The sequence below is a fragment of the Halichoerus grypus genome, chromosome 8 (genome assembly GCF_964656455.1).
Source record: "Halichoerus grypus chromosome 8, mHalGry1.hap1.1, whole genome shotgun sequence".
Lineage (NCBI taxonomy): Eukaryota > Metazoa > Chordata > Mammalia > Carnivora > Phocidae > Halichoerus > Halichoerus grypus.
The window spans coordinates 116,454,589-116,471,071 of record NC_135719.1 but is presented as its reverse complement, the minus strand read 5'-3'; the positions used below and the strand labels follow the sequence as shown (position 1 = coordinate 116,471,071).

General features: G+C 39.3%; 1 protein-coding gene across 1 annotated transcript in view; it reads left to right on the top strand.

Annotated features, from left to right (window-relative positions):
• The window catches only part of LOC118533444 (uncharacterized), a 42,797-nt gene that overhangs the window by 22,235 nt on the left and 4,079 nt on the right, over positions 1-16,483 (top strand). Inside the window, exons 4-7 of the mRNA XM_078054335.1 lie at positions 4,258-4,357; positions 6,232-6,543; positions 7,502-7,702; positions 15,560-15,787. Of these exons, the coding sequence (XP_077910461.1) occupies positions 4,258-4,357; positions 6,232-6,543; positions 7,502-7,702; positions 15,560-15,787 (841 nt within the window). The remainder of the gene's footprint in view (positions 1-4,257; positions 4,358-6,231; positions 6,544-7,501; positions 7,703-15,559; positions 15,788-16,483) is intronic.

Below are 16,483 nucleotides of genomic sequence, written 5' to 3'. Positions count from 1 at the left end.
GTGAGCGAGCATAAGCAGGGGGAGCTGCAGAGGGAGAGGGAGAAGCAGGCTCCCCGCTAAGCAGGGAGCCTGATGCGGGGCTCGATCCCAGGACCCTGGGATCATGACCTGAGCTGAAGGCAGATGCTCAACCAACTGAGCCTCCCAGGCACCCCTCAGCAGTTATTTCTTCAAATAACTTTTCTTTCCCTTTCTCACTTTTCCTTCTGGAACCCCTATAATGCAAATGTTTGTTTGCCTGATGTTGTCCAAGAGATCCCTTACCTATCCTCTTTTTTAAGAAATTCTTTTTTCTTTTTGCTGTTCAGCTAGGGTTCTTTCCATTACCTTATCTTCAAGATTGCTGATACATTCTTCTGCATCCTCTAATCTACTGTTGATTCCCTCTAGTGTATTTTTCATTTCAGTTATTGTATTCTTCAATTCTGATAGGTTCTCTTCTATATTTTCTATCTCTTTGTTGAAGTTCTCACTGAATCTACTCTTCTTTCCAATCTGGTGAGCATCTTTATAATCATTACTTTAAACTCTCTATCAGGCATATTGCTTATCTCCATTTCATTTAGTTCTTTTTCTGGGGTTTTGTCTTGTTTGCTCATTCAGAGGATATCCCTCTGTCTCCCCATTTTGCTGGACTGTCTGTTTCTATGAATTAGGCAGGACAACTACTTCTCCTAAACTTGAAGGAATGGTCTTGTGTAATGTCATCTCCTGTATACCATGTGCCTGGTGACTTTAGCTGGCTGGCTGGAGCTCTGTCTGGCATGGGCTGGCATTCCCAGTGCCCTCTGTGCTGTGGCTACCCTGCTGGGATGGCTGGAGCTCAAGTGAGTGTGGACCTGGGTGGTCCCAGGACTCTGTGCAGACAGTGCAACAGCAGGACAGCTGAAGTTGAATCGAGTGCAAACCAGTGGGTCCTGGGGCTCTTCACGCAGATTGCCCTGGCGGGACAGCTAAACCTTAAGTGGGCACAGGCTGGGGTAATTCCTGGGTTCTCTGTGAAGAAGGCCCCCTGGCAGGATAGCTGAAACTGAAGTGGGTACAAACCGGACATCTTGGGTATCTCTGTGCAGAGGGTGCCCTGGCAGGGCAGCTAGAGCCAAGGCGGGGCATGGGCCAGGGGATTCTGGGGTGCTGCACAGGGCTACCCTGGGAGGACAGCTGAAGCAGAAGTGGGTGAAAGCTGGGATGTCCTGGGGTATTCAGTGCAGAGGGTGCCCTGTTGGGGTGATTAGAATGGAGGTTGGCATGGGCCAGGTTGTCCCAGGATGCTCTGTATAGGAGGCTCCGTGGTGGGTTGGCTAGAGCTGAGGTGGGGTGTGGGCTTGGGGTCCCAGAGTGCCCCATGCAGAAGGTGTTCTGGCAAGGCAGCTGGAGCTGAGGCAAGCATGGATTGGGAGTTCCCAGGGTGTTCCATGCAGGGGGTACTGTGGCAAGGCAGCTGAGCCAAAGCAGGCATTAGCTAGGAGGTCCCAGAGTGCTCTGCATTGGGGGTACCCTAGTAAGCTGTCTGGAGCTGAAGTGGCGTGGGCCTGGAATTTCCCAGGTGCTTTGTGCCTGTATCACCTTGTATGATGGCTGGAGCTCTAGTGATTGCCGAACCAGAGGGGTCCAGTGTGTGCCACGCTAGGGCTGCTTTTGTGTGAAAGCTGGGGTTGGTGTGGGCTAGGGGCCTGGGGCTCACTGAGGTGGAAGGTTGGCTATGGTGCTGGACCTTGTTCACTAGTGTGGTCCTCATCCACACTATCAAGGTGGATGGGGAATGTAACTGCGGTGCTCACCAGCCCCTTCAAAATGGAGAGTTCTAGCAGCTCCCCCTGGTGTTTTTCAGAGTTCTAGGGCTGGCTCTTTTCTATTTAGTTCCTCTTTTAAACTGTGGCTTTTCTGTGCCCCAGGGTATCTGGGGCTGGTGTGGGCCAGGGGCATGGGGTTTGCTGGTGTGACAGGCTGGCCATGGTGCCTGGACCCTGCCCTATCTGCACCATTAAGGTGAAAGAAGAATGTAAACCCTGGTGCTCCCCAGCCCCTCTACCCAGAGAGAGCTCCACCTGTTTCCTCATTGCCCAGCAAGTTTCTAGACCTAGCTCCTTTATACCCTAGCTGCTCTTTGAAACCTTGGTTGTTCCTCCATGCCCCAGGGCATCTGAGGCTGGTGTGGGCCAGGCTCCCAGTGCTCACTGAGGCAGCAGGTCAACCACAGCATCTGGAACCCTGCTCCCATCTTCATCACCAAGGTGGAGAGGGAGCACAAACTGTGCCACCTGCCAGCCTCTCTGACCCAGAGAGAGTTCCAGTAGCTCCCTCACCCTGAGCAGGGTTTCAGGGCTAGTTCCTCCACATTCCAGTTGCTTTTCCAACTCCAGCTATCCCTCCAAGCCCCAGGGCATCTGGGGCTGGCGTGGGCCAGTGACCCAGAGCTTGCAGAGGTATCAGTCAAGGCATCTCTGTCTCTCCTGCCTCTCCATGTGGTCTCCCCATCCTCTGTTGTGCAAAAGCTGCTCAGTCAGCCCTCAACTCCCCCTTAGGCTGAATTGCTGTACAAATAGATGTAGGCCTGGTGCCTCCATGGAGGAGGTGAGCCCAGGGTCTTCCCATGTCACCATCTTGGACTGGAATGCCCTCTAGTGTTTCCTATAATGCATTTCCTCTGATAGTTTTTCCATTTTTTTCTTCTGAAACTATATTATTTTCGTTTTCATTTTTTCAATGGCTTTTTTTTTTCTGAGTATAGGATTCTGGGTTGCCAGTATTTTTTCTTATCGCATTCTAAGATGTCATCCAATTATCTTCTGACTTCTATAGTTTCTGTTGAAAAGTTAGTCAGTCTTATTGTTGTACCTTTGAAGAGAATAATGTGTGCTTTTTATTGGTAGCAATTTGACTATGATGTGTCGTGTTGTGGCTTTCTTTGTATCTATCCTGCTGAGGATTTATAGAATTTATGGAATCTATCAATTACATCTTTCATCGGGTTTGGAATCTTGGGAATTATTTTTTCAAATATTGTTTTTATCCCATTGTATCTCTACTCTCACCCTAGGGTTATAGTTATAGGTGTGTTAGATCTTTTGAGTGTGTCCTGCATGTCTCCAATATAACCTTTTAAGGTAAAATTTTCTGTTTGGATAATGCAAATAATTTCTTTTGAACTGACCCAAATTCATTAATTCTGTAAGCTATAATTCTTAGACAGATGAGAAAAAAAAACATAGAGGATAGATTGAAACTTTAACCTAACTATGGGTACAAGATAGAAAATATTGCCAAACCTAGCCATTAATAATCAAAACAAAAACCAGGGGCGCCTGGGTGGCTCAGTTGTTAAGTGTCTGCCTTTGGCTCAGGTAATGATCCCAGGGTCCTGGGATCAAGCCCTGCATTGGGCTCCCTGCTCTGAAGGAAGCCTGCTTCTCCCTCTCCCACTCCTCCTGCTTGTGTTCCCTCTCTCACTGTGTTTCTCTCTGTCAAATAAATAAATAAAATCTTAAAACAAAAACAAAAACAAAACAACAAAAAACTCCACAAAGCAAATAATTAGCTATTTGTATATTTGATACTAAAACAAGCTTTTACATAAGCTATTCTCTATTGCTGCATCATTATTCTAATTCCTTTTCCTCTCATCAAATCCCAGTGGAAGAGCCCATCAGGTGTTATTAAAATAGGAGTACTTGTATCCCTGTGGAACCTCCTAATCATTACAGTGTTACCAATAGTGGCAGGCAAATATTCATGCTCAAATTTCCCCTTGAAAAGGATGGTTTAAAAATTGACCTTCCCCAGGGGAACTACCAGAGGACTTAGCACTGGATTGTTTTTCTCTCCGTTTCTCTGTCATTTCTAGTCTCTCCCTAGAAATAGATGGGTAGGGCGCCTGGGTGGCTCAGTTGGTTAAGCGACTGCCTTCGGCTCAGGTCATGATCCTGGAGTCCCTGGATCGAGTCCTGCATCGGGCTCCCTGCTCGGCGGGGAGCCTGCTTCTCCCTCTGACCCTCCCCCCTCTCATGTGCTCTCTCTCTCTCTCTCATTCTCTCTGTCTCAAATAAATAAATAAAATCTTTAAAATAAAATAAAATAAAATAAAATGTTTAGAAATAGATGGGTAACTGCACAGCTCTTTTCATAGAAAGTACATTTCTACTTGATACACATATTTAATACATTTTAAGTGGGGATTATTTCTTTTAATTATTTTTAATTGAAGTTTGAAAATTGAGTTGGTTTCATGATGTTGTTACCTACTGATATCTTATACAGAGTACATCTGTTTGAAAGAGAGAAGGCAGAACGAAAAGCAGGCCTTTTGGAGAAAAAGTTAGCAGGTACTGATGGATTCACCCCTTATATGAATATGAAGGTGAGAATAAATTTTGATTGACTTTTAAAGAAACAGGAATTTTATTACCTTGTGTTACTCCAAGAGATAATTGGCAAATGTTGAGTAGTTGGTCTCCTTCTTATGGAGGATCAGAGGAAGCAGTGCAGTGTGGTTGACTAAAAGCCTTTCTGAAGGACAGAGAGAAGTCACAAGGCAGATCTAAGGTCTCTGATACTGCAGAATCGTTAGAGGGAACCAAGCTGAAAGACAACTGGAGAGGTTGTAGTTAGAGAATGAAGTGTTGGGGTTTTACATTTCTGGTATGGGTTACTTCCTGCTGCTGACAACATCTGGGTTTGGGGCTCTGAATGTAAGGTTTGAAGAGAGGTGTAAGTGAAAGTCATTGAAACCAAGGCACAGGAATCACAAAGCTAAATTGGTGGATCATCTATATTGGACCTTGAAATCTAGATTTATGGCATCAGTTGGGTTTAGAAAGAAGAGATGAGCCTGGTCCCTAGTAGATAGCAATTCACAGGATGAGTAGAGGTTTTATAGAAGAATGTTGGAGGAGGATGGGAGCCACTCTGTTGTCAAGGAAGTGGTGAAAGTTTATTTTGAAATCCTTAGACTTTAACAGTTTATTATATAATCTGAATGTAAGACAAGGTCCATTATAATCCAATTAATGTGAAGGTTTCCATTTTTTTAAAAATTTTTTTGGAAAGATTTATTTATTTATTTGACATAGAGAGAGAGAGACAGCTAGAGAGGGAACACAAGCAGGGGGAGTGGGAGAGGGAGAAGCAGGCTACTGGAGTAGGGAGCCCGATGCGGGGATCATGACCTGAGCCAAAGGCAGACACTTAACGACTGAACCACCCAGGCACCCCAGAGGGTTTCCATTTAAAAAAATTCAGGAACTACCTTCAAAGTAGTTTAAAGTAATTCCAATTTTTAATTGCCCCTCTTAAGTAATTCACAATAACACTTACCATTTTTTTCACTTCTCTCACTAATCTGTCACATTCTTGAAAAACTCTCCCAAACCAGCATCCATGCAACTCTGACCTTTTCTCCCATTGCCCTTTTATTCTGCCTCTTCTAGCCTTTTAGTGATGCAAACCCATCATTACTTCAACAATTCTAGCCCTCTTTCTATTTCTCAGTTTCACATGACAAAAAGCCCGGAAACGGAACCTATTTACTCAGCTTCTAGAGTTGAAGGTGTCAAGAAGGTGGAAAGAAGGCTAGAATTTATAAAGGTAAAATGTTCCTGTGGGAGATTGGGAAAGAAGTACAAGCATCATCCTCCCCGCCCACCCTCAGGCTATTTATGATGGAGGCAGGATGATTACAGGAGCACAGGGGAAAAGTTGGGGGAAAGAAATGGGACTTCTTTCATTTATACTTTTACGTCATCAAAATTGTTACTACTAAGTCATGTTCTATAACCATAATGAAGTCTTTATGGAAATATCCATTTCCCCCCCAAATTGTCACTTAATTGTCTTAACATTCATTGGTGATCCTTGCCTGAATCAGTTATTTTATTAGATGCAAAATGCTGATTTTAAAATTTCTGTCATTCTTTCTACATTTATTAGCTCAAAATTTTCTGTAAAGAGTGTAACTTCATAAACCGAGGCTGTTTGGTTAGCTGCTTCTCCAAGCTAAATTTCCTATGTTCTCAAACCAGTTTCTCCATATGATCATTTTAATACCTCTTGATGTTCTAGTTTGCTCTGTTGAGTATGCCCTTGTCTCTCTTATGACTCCATAACTCTTTATTTCTTTTGAGGACTTGCTCCTAAAGTTTTGTATTATGACTATATTTTTTTTCAAAAAAGGAAGTAAATGTCTCCATATTAAATTCCAAAGGGGAAGTTTAACATGTGTGTTGGCATATTTAGGATAAAGGTGAAGCTATCCTGACCAAGAACTTTGAAAGACACATTTTTCACTCTGAAGGACCAAAAGATGGGCAGAAAATTTGGAATAAGTGTCAAGAAGATTCAACCCATGAGGAAAAACAGAAATATGAATTGGACAGACCTCCACATTCATTCAGCTGGGAAACCAAAACTGCACGATCCCACTATCAGAAATTCCTCAGTCAGTTGGCTACTCTTCTGAGCAACAATGTTGTCCCCATACCAGCCACCAAGCAAGCTGTGAAAGAGAGGATTCAGGAAATTGGTGCAAAAGAGAGATCTTGGAAGTTTGTAGGTGTATTGACGACAAGTCATTCTTTCAAACTTGTTTCTTTTAACATGTCAATTTTGATATTAGCCGATTTAGTAAATTCTGTGGCTCTGAATTTTAACTTTGATTTTATTTTTACTACTACAGTGATAAAAGGGAAGAGGATGTCCATTATTACAGCAGAGGTAGTGTAGTGTATTTATTAAGAGCAGAGAACCCAGGTATGAATCCCAGCTCAGCCATTACCAGCTGTGTGCTCTTGGGTAGATTACTTATCCTCTCTGGGCCTCAGTTTCATTGGTGAAATTTGGTGGGATGGGGTGGGGCTGGGGGCTGGAAGGGCATAGCTCCTATCAGAGTGGTAAGGATTAAATGAATTAATACATGATAAATGCTTAGTACAGTTCAGTGTAAGCTCAGTGAATCCTGGCTTAGAAATAGTGGTACGGTGAAGATAATGTGTCCATCATGCCTAAATCCTGGTCAGGTCAGCCAATGCAGTAAATACACTGTCAGATCAGTTCTTTGAATTTATTGGCCGACTCTATGAAAAGATTGAACCAGCAAGTTTCAATGGCTATATCTCCTTGTCACGTCCAAATCAGTTGAGTAAAATTTCATGCCTCTTCACCTTAAAATGCAAACGAAGATAGGTATTGCTTAGGTTCAATGTGTTCATAAAATCTGCTGCAGTCTGTTTATTGTAGAGTTCCAATTTTTTCTTTCACTTTTTGCTTAAAGTTCATTATACAATTTTATTTCTCAGTACTAACTGAAATGTCTCATTTTGTATATCAAACCTTTCCATTTCTTCTTCTAAAACCGGCTGATACGTGTCAAATCTTAAGTCTTCCCAGCTCACCTAGGTAGTAATATAACATTACTACCGTGTCGGTATCGGTAGAACTTGCACATAGCTTTGAAATGAAGTAGAGATCATGGGCCCTCAGGAGGTTTAGCTATCCTTCCTCCCCACAGAGGACTGAAGGCCTGCAGCAGGAAATTCTGACGCTCACTCAGCGCCTACAGCAGCTGCCGCGTCACTCTGAAGAAGCCGCTAGAGAATCGTCCCAGATGCAAGACAGGTGTAGGGAACAAAAAAGAGCCTTGAAACATCTGGAAGGAAAAATTGCTGTAAATGACTTCATTCAAGAGAGTTTAGACTTGGACAGGAATAAAGTAAGAATTTCCTGCATAAGGCATTTCTTTGACAATGAAAATGATCATATTTTATTATATTATCTAATGTTTAAAGCTGTTAATACTATTTATACTTTATGTTGGAAAAGAGGAAAATTTGCTACAAACCTTTAAACCTTCTGCTTTTATCAAAAAGCCTCTCCTCGTTCCATATCTCTCATTTCTCTAATACACACATATTCCGTGTTCATTGGAGGGCATAGTGTATTTCTTAATGTACTTTAAAAAGCAGATTAGAAGGAAAGGAGCTCAAAGGAATAACTGTACAGGTAGAACATCAGGCACTGTGTCAGCTAGATCTGAGGAGTATTAGGAAGGGGCCAGTGATGCTATTCCTCGGTAATTACTATTAGGCCAGTATCTTCTCTACTCTCCACTTCTCTGCATCTGTAAGGAAGACATGAAAGTGTCAATTCTAAGAATGGGACGGAAACAGGAAGGGTACAATATAATTTGTTTTCAGGAGATTTTTTAAAAATTCTATTTCATTATTTCTTAATAGAATTGCTTTTCACATCGTATCTATGTTATACTATTTCTGTAATTGCTGTGGCTCAAAGTGTAATCTCACTCATTCACTCACCCCTCACTCATTTAGTCTTTCATTACACTCATTCATCGTATATGCGTGGAGCACTGAGTTTAGAAAACTTCCAGTGCTTAGTGAAGTGGTATTAACTATGTTCTCCACAGAGTCTAAGTATAAATCCAGCTTCTACCTCTATTCCTGAATATGTAATCAATGATTATTCATTTCCCTGCAAACATTTTAAAACACTATATTAAATTTTAAGAATATTCAGGTAACACATGCTTTCTACAACTCTTGAAATCAGGTTAAAAGGTTTGAAGAAAGAATAATTTTCCCCAACTTTCTTTCTGCCTATTTCACCTCAGTAACCAATAGTGTATATATCTTCTACAACTATTGCCATGCTTATGGAAATATACAAGTACAAATATACGGGTGGTGGTATTTTTATAAAACTGGGACTATGCTAGTCAAATACTCTTCTTAACATAGTAAAAAGTTAAGTACCTCATGGTTTTTTCTTAGGTTAAAAGATACAGATTTAACTCATTCCTTTAATAGCTGCATAGTGGTCCACAGAGTGTATATAACTTATTTATTTGATCAGTTCCCAATTGGTGGACTATCAAAATATTTCCACCTTTTGTACCACTGCAAATAATGGAGCAATAAATAGACTTATATATCTATCTTTCCACATTGGTGCTTTCTCCCCCTGTGGGATTGAGTTCTAAATGTGAAATTGTAGGATCACAGTTTATGAGTATTTTAAATTTTAATAGCTACTGCCAAAATACTACTTCCAAAAGGCAGAAGGAATTCACTTTCCAAATAGAAATATAGGAGTACCTCTTTCTTCTTCATAGCCTAGCCAGCATTGGAGATGTCATTCTTTTAGAGACAGAGACAGAGAGTTGGGTTAAAATAGTACTGTTTTTCAAAAACTAATGATGTAATGTATGGTGATTAACATAACATAATAAAAAAATGTTAAAAAAAATAGTACTGTTTTAACATTTACCTGATTACTAACTAGTAAGGTTGGACACCCCCCCTTTTTTTTAAATGTTGGTTTCTTGGATTCCTTTGCCTCTCTACTCCTCACAATTTGGACCTCAGATACAGAAGATTGAGTTAATCAAACTCTATGGTTCATAACACATTATCTTGGGCCATGGAAGGGCTTTCTCTTATTTATTATTATTTATTCCATTTAAGTCCATTTTCCCATTCCCTCTTCCAAAGGAAATCAATCCGGGGTGCCTGGGTGGCTCAGTCGGTTAAACATCCAACTCTTGATCTCAGCTCAGGTCTTGATCTCAGGGTCAAGAGTTCAAGCCCCCCACAGTGTGGAGCCTACTTAAAACAAAAACAAAGGAGATCAACCTAATGAGTTTAAGGTATATCTTTTTGTTTATACAGTTGACCCTTGAACAATGTGGGGTTTAGGGTCACTGACACCCTCCCCATGCAGTCAAAAATCCCCATGTATAATTTTTGACTCCCCCAACACTTAACTACTAATAGCCTACTGTTGACCAGAAGCCTTACTGATAACACAGTCAATTAACACATATTTTGTATTCCATATTTGTATGTACTATATTCTTACAATAAAGTAAGCTAGAGAAAAGAAAATGTTAAGAAAAATCATAAAATACATCGACAGTACTGTACCATATGTCTCAAAAAAAATCTGTGTATAAGTGGACTCGCACAGTTCAAACCCATGTTGTTCAAGGGTCAATTGTATATGTTCTTTTAAATATAATTTTATACACATATTTTAATTTGCATAAATGGTACTGTGGCAAAACCTGATTCTATTACTTAGCATTGTATTTTTTTTTTTAAAGATTTTATTTATTTGACAGAGAGAGACACAGCGAGAGAGGGAACACAAGCAGGGGGAGTGGGAGAGGGAGAAGCAGGCTTCCCGCCAAGCAGGGAGCCTGATGTGGGGCTCGATCCCAGGACCCTGGGATCACGACCTGAGCTGAAGGCAGACGCTTAACGACTGAGCCACCCAGGCGCCCCTTAGCATTATATTTTTAAGATCCACTTAGTGTTGCTATGTGTTCATCTAGTTCATTGCTTCTGTCTATTGCATGGAGTTCTACAGAGTGCATATCTGCCATGCTCTGCCCGTCCACTCCTCAGAGATAAATACCCTGGTTACCTCTGTCCTTCTGCCACCACAAACACTGCTACCAGCATCCTTGTACAAGTCCCCCTATAGACCTGTGGGAGAATTTCTTAGGGGTGTTTGCTCAAGATTGGAGTTGGTGGCTCATTGGGTATATGTACACTTAATCTGATTAAGTACTGCCAGTCAGTCAGCTCTCACAGAACAATAGTCGCACCAGAGATACATGAGGGATCTTGAATCTCCACATTTTTGTAATTTCTTGGCATTAACCAGCTTCCTAATTTTTTCCATTTCATTGGGTATAAAAGTGATTGCTAATTTAATTTGCATTTCTCTAAGTATTAATGAGTTGGAGCATTTCCTTTATGATTTTGTCTTTAGGCTTTTTAGTCCTTGCCTGTTTATTTCCTTTACTCATTTTCCTATTTGGGTTCCAGTCTATACTTGTTAATTTCCAAAACTGTGTGCATGTCTTCCTCACCCTGTCCAGGCATGGCAGGTCACCTCTCCATGTGGGCTCTCCTCTCACCCCAGTCAGACTCTGAGTCCCTCTGCAGGGCAGCCCTCCTCTGTGCCCACTTTTGTCGTCCTGCTTGGGTCACAGCATTTCTCTCATCATTCTGGAGCCTACCTTGTTCTGCCCACTTAATGGCTTTAGGACTGAGTTGTCCAAAGAGGAAAAGAAAGGAAAGGAAGAATAAGAAGAGAAAGAACAAGAGCAACTGGTTTATGTTTAACCTTTCACATATCCTGATAAATGTACTTATTTAAATCATAATTCAAATCATAAATTTTTCTGTCAAGAGGTACTTTAGCTTTGTTTCACAAATATTGACAAAATATTGGTCAAGTTTAGTGGTTGACCTTGAACAACATTTGACCAATATTTTCCTTATTTTTCATTTTAAATATAGTAACATGTTTTTAAGTTTCCAGATATATGGGATTTTAAAAATTTTGTATTTTATTACAACACGCTGGCAGTATATGATCCTTGAGAATTTACTGAGACTTCTTACATGGCTTAATACTTCGTTGATTTTGGTAACTGTTCCATGTGTGCTTATAAGAATGTGTTCTCTGTTGGGTATAAAGTTCCATATATAGCTAATGCTCAAGCATATTGTTTGTATGGTTCAAATAATGAGTATCTCTGATGATTTTTATATCCTTGATTCTGGAAAAGGTATCCTAATTCTCTAAGGATAATTTTTTGTTCATCCATGTATCTTTGCAGTTCTGTCATCTTATGCTTTATAGATTACTGGAGCAGGTGCACTTATGATGATATTTGCTCTCTTGTTCTTTTAAGTACTATATACATTCTCTTTTTTGTGCTTTATAAAATATTGCCTTAAATTCTCCATTTTCAGAAATTATGGTTACTAATTATACAATGTTCTTTTTGTTCATGTGTGCCTGATATATCTTTTTATCCTTTTATTTTTTGCCTTTCTCCATCTTTGTGATTAAAGACAGTATATGGTTATATTTTTTAAAAATCAAATTGGAGGGTATCCAATTGGTGAATTTAACATATTTATCTTTATTGCAATTATTATTATATTAGTATGTGATTGTCCCAACTTATTTCATAATTTCCATATATTTTACTTTCCTTTTGTTGGAGGGGTCTATTTTCCTGGTTTTTATTAAGAGATCATTTTTTTCCCCTGGTTTTAAAGTTATATGTTCTATTTTTATTCTTATGTTGGTGTTCTTTAATTAAGAACCATACTCTCTTTTACTTAATATTTATAGGAATATCATGTCCCTTTGGTTGTTGACCTCAGTCCCCAATTGTGTTGGTATTCTCTAAATTTTTAATTTTTGCATTGTTTGAATATACTGTTTTCTTTTACTTGGTTCTAATTATTTTTAGATAACCACTAAACTTGACCGACATATTTGATACTTCGTAGAGTCCCATCGTGTTACTTAAGGTTTATAGTATTACATTAGACATAATGAAAAAATATGCAAGAACTGCAAGAAATCAGTTTTTACCACAATATGGAATTTACTGGAGAGACCAACTGCTCACACATGATCAGTGTCACAGATACTCCCAACACTTGAACTCACTGCAATAGCAACAGGAGATAGCTACAAAATTATTATGGTAGTACAGTATGTAGTGCAGTTAATTTTATGCAGTTATTGATTTAACATTGCATTTTCATGTTTGTTTATATTTCTCTTGAATGAGAATGGTATCATGTATGATCTGTGGTATTTGTGTAATTTTTGATAAATTTTAACTTTTTATAATAGCTTTGTGATATTTTATGATAGCAAATGATAAAATAGACTAGTTTCTATATACATTTTATGTATTTATGACATACCTAACTTTTTAAAAATTTTTCTGATATCTCTAGTCTATGTGGTTCATCTATGGGTTTTTTCAAATTCTTGCAAATCTTTACAAGTTTTTCCAATATATTTATTGAAAAAGAAATCTGTGTAAAAGTGGACCCACACAATTCCAACCTGTGCTGTTCAAGGGTCAACTATACACACACACACACACACTATACACACACACACACACACACACACACACACACACACACCTTTGACTGGTATTGTCTCTCTGGAGAACCCTAATACACTTGGCTTTTTTAAATTTTCATTTTATTTTAATTCTTAAATTTCTTAAAAGATTTTTTTAAAGTAATCTCTACACCCAACATGGGGCTCAAACCTACAACCCCAAGATCAAGAGTCACATGTTCTGCTGACTGAGCCAGCCAGGTGCCCCTGCTTTTTTTTTTTTTTTAATAGTTTATATCCTATTGTCCTTTTATCCTGCCTTCCTGAAGAGTTTTCTTTTTTTTTTTTTTAAGATTTTATTTATTTATTTGATAGCGACACGGTGAGAGAGGGAACACAAGCAGGGGGAGTGGGACAGGGAGAAGCAGGCTTCCTTGTGGAGCAGGGAGCCCGATGCGGTGCGGGGCTCCATCCCAGAAGCCTGGGATCATGACTTGAGCTGAAGGCAGATGCCTAACGACTGAGTTACCCAGGCGCCCCTTGGAGAGTTTTCAATATGATCTTTCAACTCACTCAATTTGATCCTCAAATCGAGATTTTATCCATTTTTTTATCTCATCTATTACGTTGTTCATTTCAACTCTTCATTTGTCATATCTAATATTTCTACTTGGTTCTTTTACTTTATAATTTCTTGATCAGTTAATGTCGTCTCTCCTGAGTACCTACAACCGTGAGTAAAGGTAAAGTTAAAATTTTTACACAAAACTGAAAGTGATCAGAGAAAATAAGGCCTTGTCCTAAATTTCATTTAGTGGTAGATGAAGAATTAGTCTAACAGAATACATTTTTAAAAAATATTTTACTTATGGGGCGCCTGGGTGGCTCAGTCGTTAAGCGTCTGCCTTCGGCTCAGGTCATGATCCCAGGGTCCTGGGATCGAGCCCCGCGTTGGGGTCCCTGCTCAGCGGAGAGCCTGCTTCTCCCCCTCCCACTCCCCCTGCTTGTGTTCCCTCTCTCGCTGTGTCTTTCTCTGTCAAATAAATAAAATCTTTAAAAAAAAATTTTTTTTTTACTTATTTATTTGAAAGAGAGCGAGTGAAAGAGCAGGGCCAGGGCAGGGAGGGGGGAGAGCAGAGGGAGAAGCAGACTCCCTGCTGAGGAGCCCAATGTGGGGCTCCATCCTGGGATCATGGCCTGAGCCGAAGGCAGACACTTAAGTGACTGAGCCACCCAGGTGCCCCCCAACAGAATACATTTAAAGGAACAACAGAGGACAGAAATAAAGTAGGTTAATGATAACACTATGTGAGTATAATTATTCAGTGTAAACTGTATACCTGTTAAAGTGGCAATTTGTACATACAGTTTACAATTTACTCAGTTAGCTTTGTAATATAATTCTTGACAAATTAAAAACATTCTTTTTGAATATCAATATTTCACAATATGTATTTAAAATAAGATTATTAACATACTTTTTTCCTGCTATTTCAGATATCTGTAGTTTAAATATTTATAATATTAGTGATTGGTAATTTTTTTCTTAAAGTTATTTAAGTCCAGATATCTCAATATAATCTATATTTATTTCTATTAATAAGTACACTAACTGACCACTGGAACCCTGAAAGTGAAACGTTAGTCTTATTATTTTAGAATCACACCAGAGGGGACACCTGGGTGGCTCAGTCATTAAGCATCTGCCTTCGGCTCAGGTCATAATCCCAAGGTCCTGGGATCGAGTCCTACATTGGGCTCCTTGCTCAGCAGGAGGCCTGCTTCTCCCTCTCCCACTCCCCCTGCTTGTATTCCCTCTCTCGCTGTGTCTCTCTCTGTCAAATAAATAAATAAAATCTTTAAAAAATAATAATGTGTATTTTATTTAATTATTCTTTTTTTTAAAGATTTTTATTTATTTATTTGTCAGAGAGAGAGAGAGCACAAGCAGGGGGAGCAGCAGAGGAAGAGGGAGAAGCAGGCTCCTCACTGAGCAAGGAGCCTGATGTAGGACTCGATCCCAGGACCCTGGGATCATGACCCGAGCCGAAGGCAGATGCTTAACGACTGAGTCACCCAGGCGTCCCTAGTTATTCTTTTTTTGACATTTGCATTGTTTCTATTTTTTCATGTTATAAATAATGTAAAGAATATCTTTGTGTATGAATGTTTAAATATTTATTTCCTTATAATACATTGCTAGAAAAGTTGATATAATCTATGTTACCATCTGGTATTTATAAAATTGTTAGCACTGAGCCATCAATTTTATTGTCATATTTTATTTTCCAGATTATTTCAATAATGAATATCTTTTTTTAAAAAAGATTTTATTTATTTATTTGAGAGAGAGTGAAAGAGAGCACAAGCAGGGGGAGTGGCAAAGGGAGAGGGAGAAGCAGGCTTCCTGCTGAGCAGGGAGCCCGATGCGGGGCTCCATCCCAGGACCCTGGGATCATGATCTGAGCCGAAGGCAGATGCTTAACCGACTGAAACACCCAGGTGCCCTTAATAATGCATATCTATGGTGAAAAAATATTTTACGTATGCAAGTATTACTGTCTGCAGTTTATTAGCCTAGAGTAGATCTGGTATGCTAGTGTGGAACACCACCTTAAAGTACAACTTCTTTATTTCAATACTGTTGATTTCTGCAAAGGAAAACTCTGGGACTAAGAATTCGTGGACAGACAAGCATGGCAAGATGTCCAGACAGCTAGAGAAAGACAACGGGAAACAAACGTTATTGAATATTCAGCAAAATTTACAGATTGCTACAACTCAGAGACTAGAGGAGAAAATTCAGAAACTTCAGAAACAGCTCAGTGATTTGAAATTGTCAAATAAAAGTATGAAAATTCAACTTACAAGAGTAAATGTCCTTAAGGTAAGTAAAGGAAGTGAGGCTTTCAAAAATTCTCTTCAGCTTTGGTCTGTTATTATTTTAGCTGCATGTTTCTTATTGAATTTTTTAAAAAACAGTAAAATTGTTTTATATGCACACATGAGTATATATAATATTAAAGCATATCGGATAATAAAATTAGATGCATGGACATCTACCACTTACCTAAAAAAACCAGAGTAATATCAACCACACCAAAGCCTATTCTCTTTCCTACTTCTCAAAGGTAACTGGTATTCTAAATGCTAGGATTCTAGAGTCCTTGTTCTTTTCATCTTATTTTGGTCTTTCTTATTGGGGTAAATAGTTAAAACTTTTATTCATTTTTGGAGGCTCCTCTTTGGATCTTCTCCATATCAAGCTTCACTTGTAGTATTTCAAACATATGTTTTATGCCTTAAACCAAAGGTGCACTAAATACTAATGGATCAATTTTTTTTTTGCCATTTTATCAGCAATATTTATCTTGCTTCAAAGCCAGTTATTTTCTCTATTTCTGAATTTGGTTAGCAGAGGCTGTTAACACTTTTGAGGACATGAATACTCATTAAACCTCTTTAAATCCTAAGTGCCTAGTTTATAAAAGTGCTCAGTGACTGTTATTGATGAGTATGATGGTTGAGAAATATCCTCTTAATTCATAAATTGTGGAGTTTTCTTTCTTTTCCATATATCAGA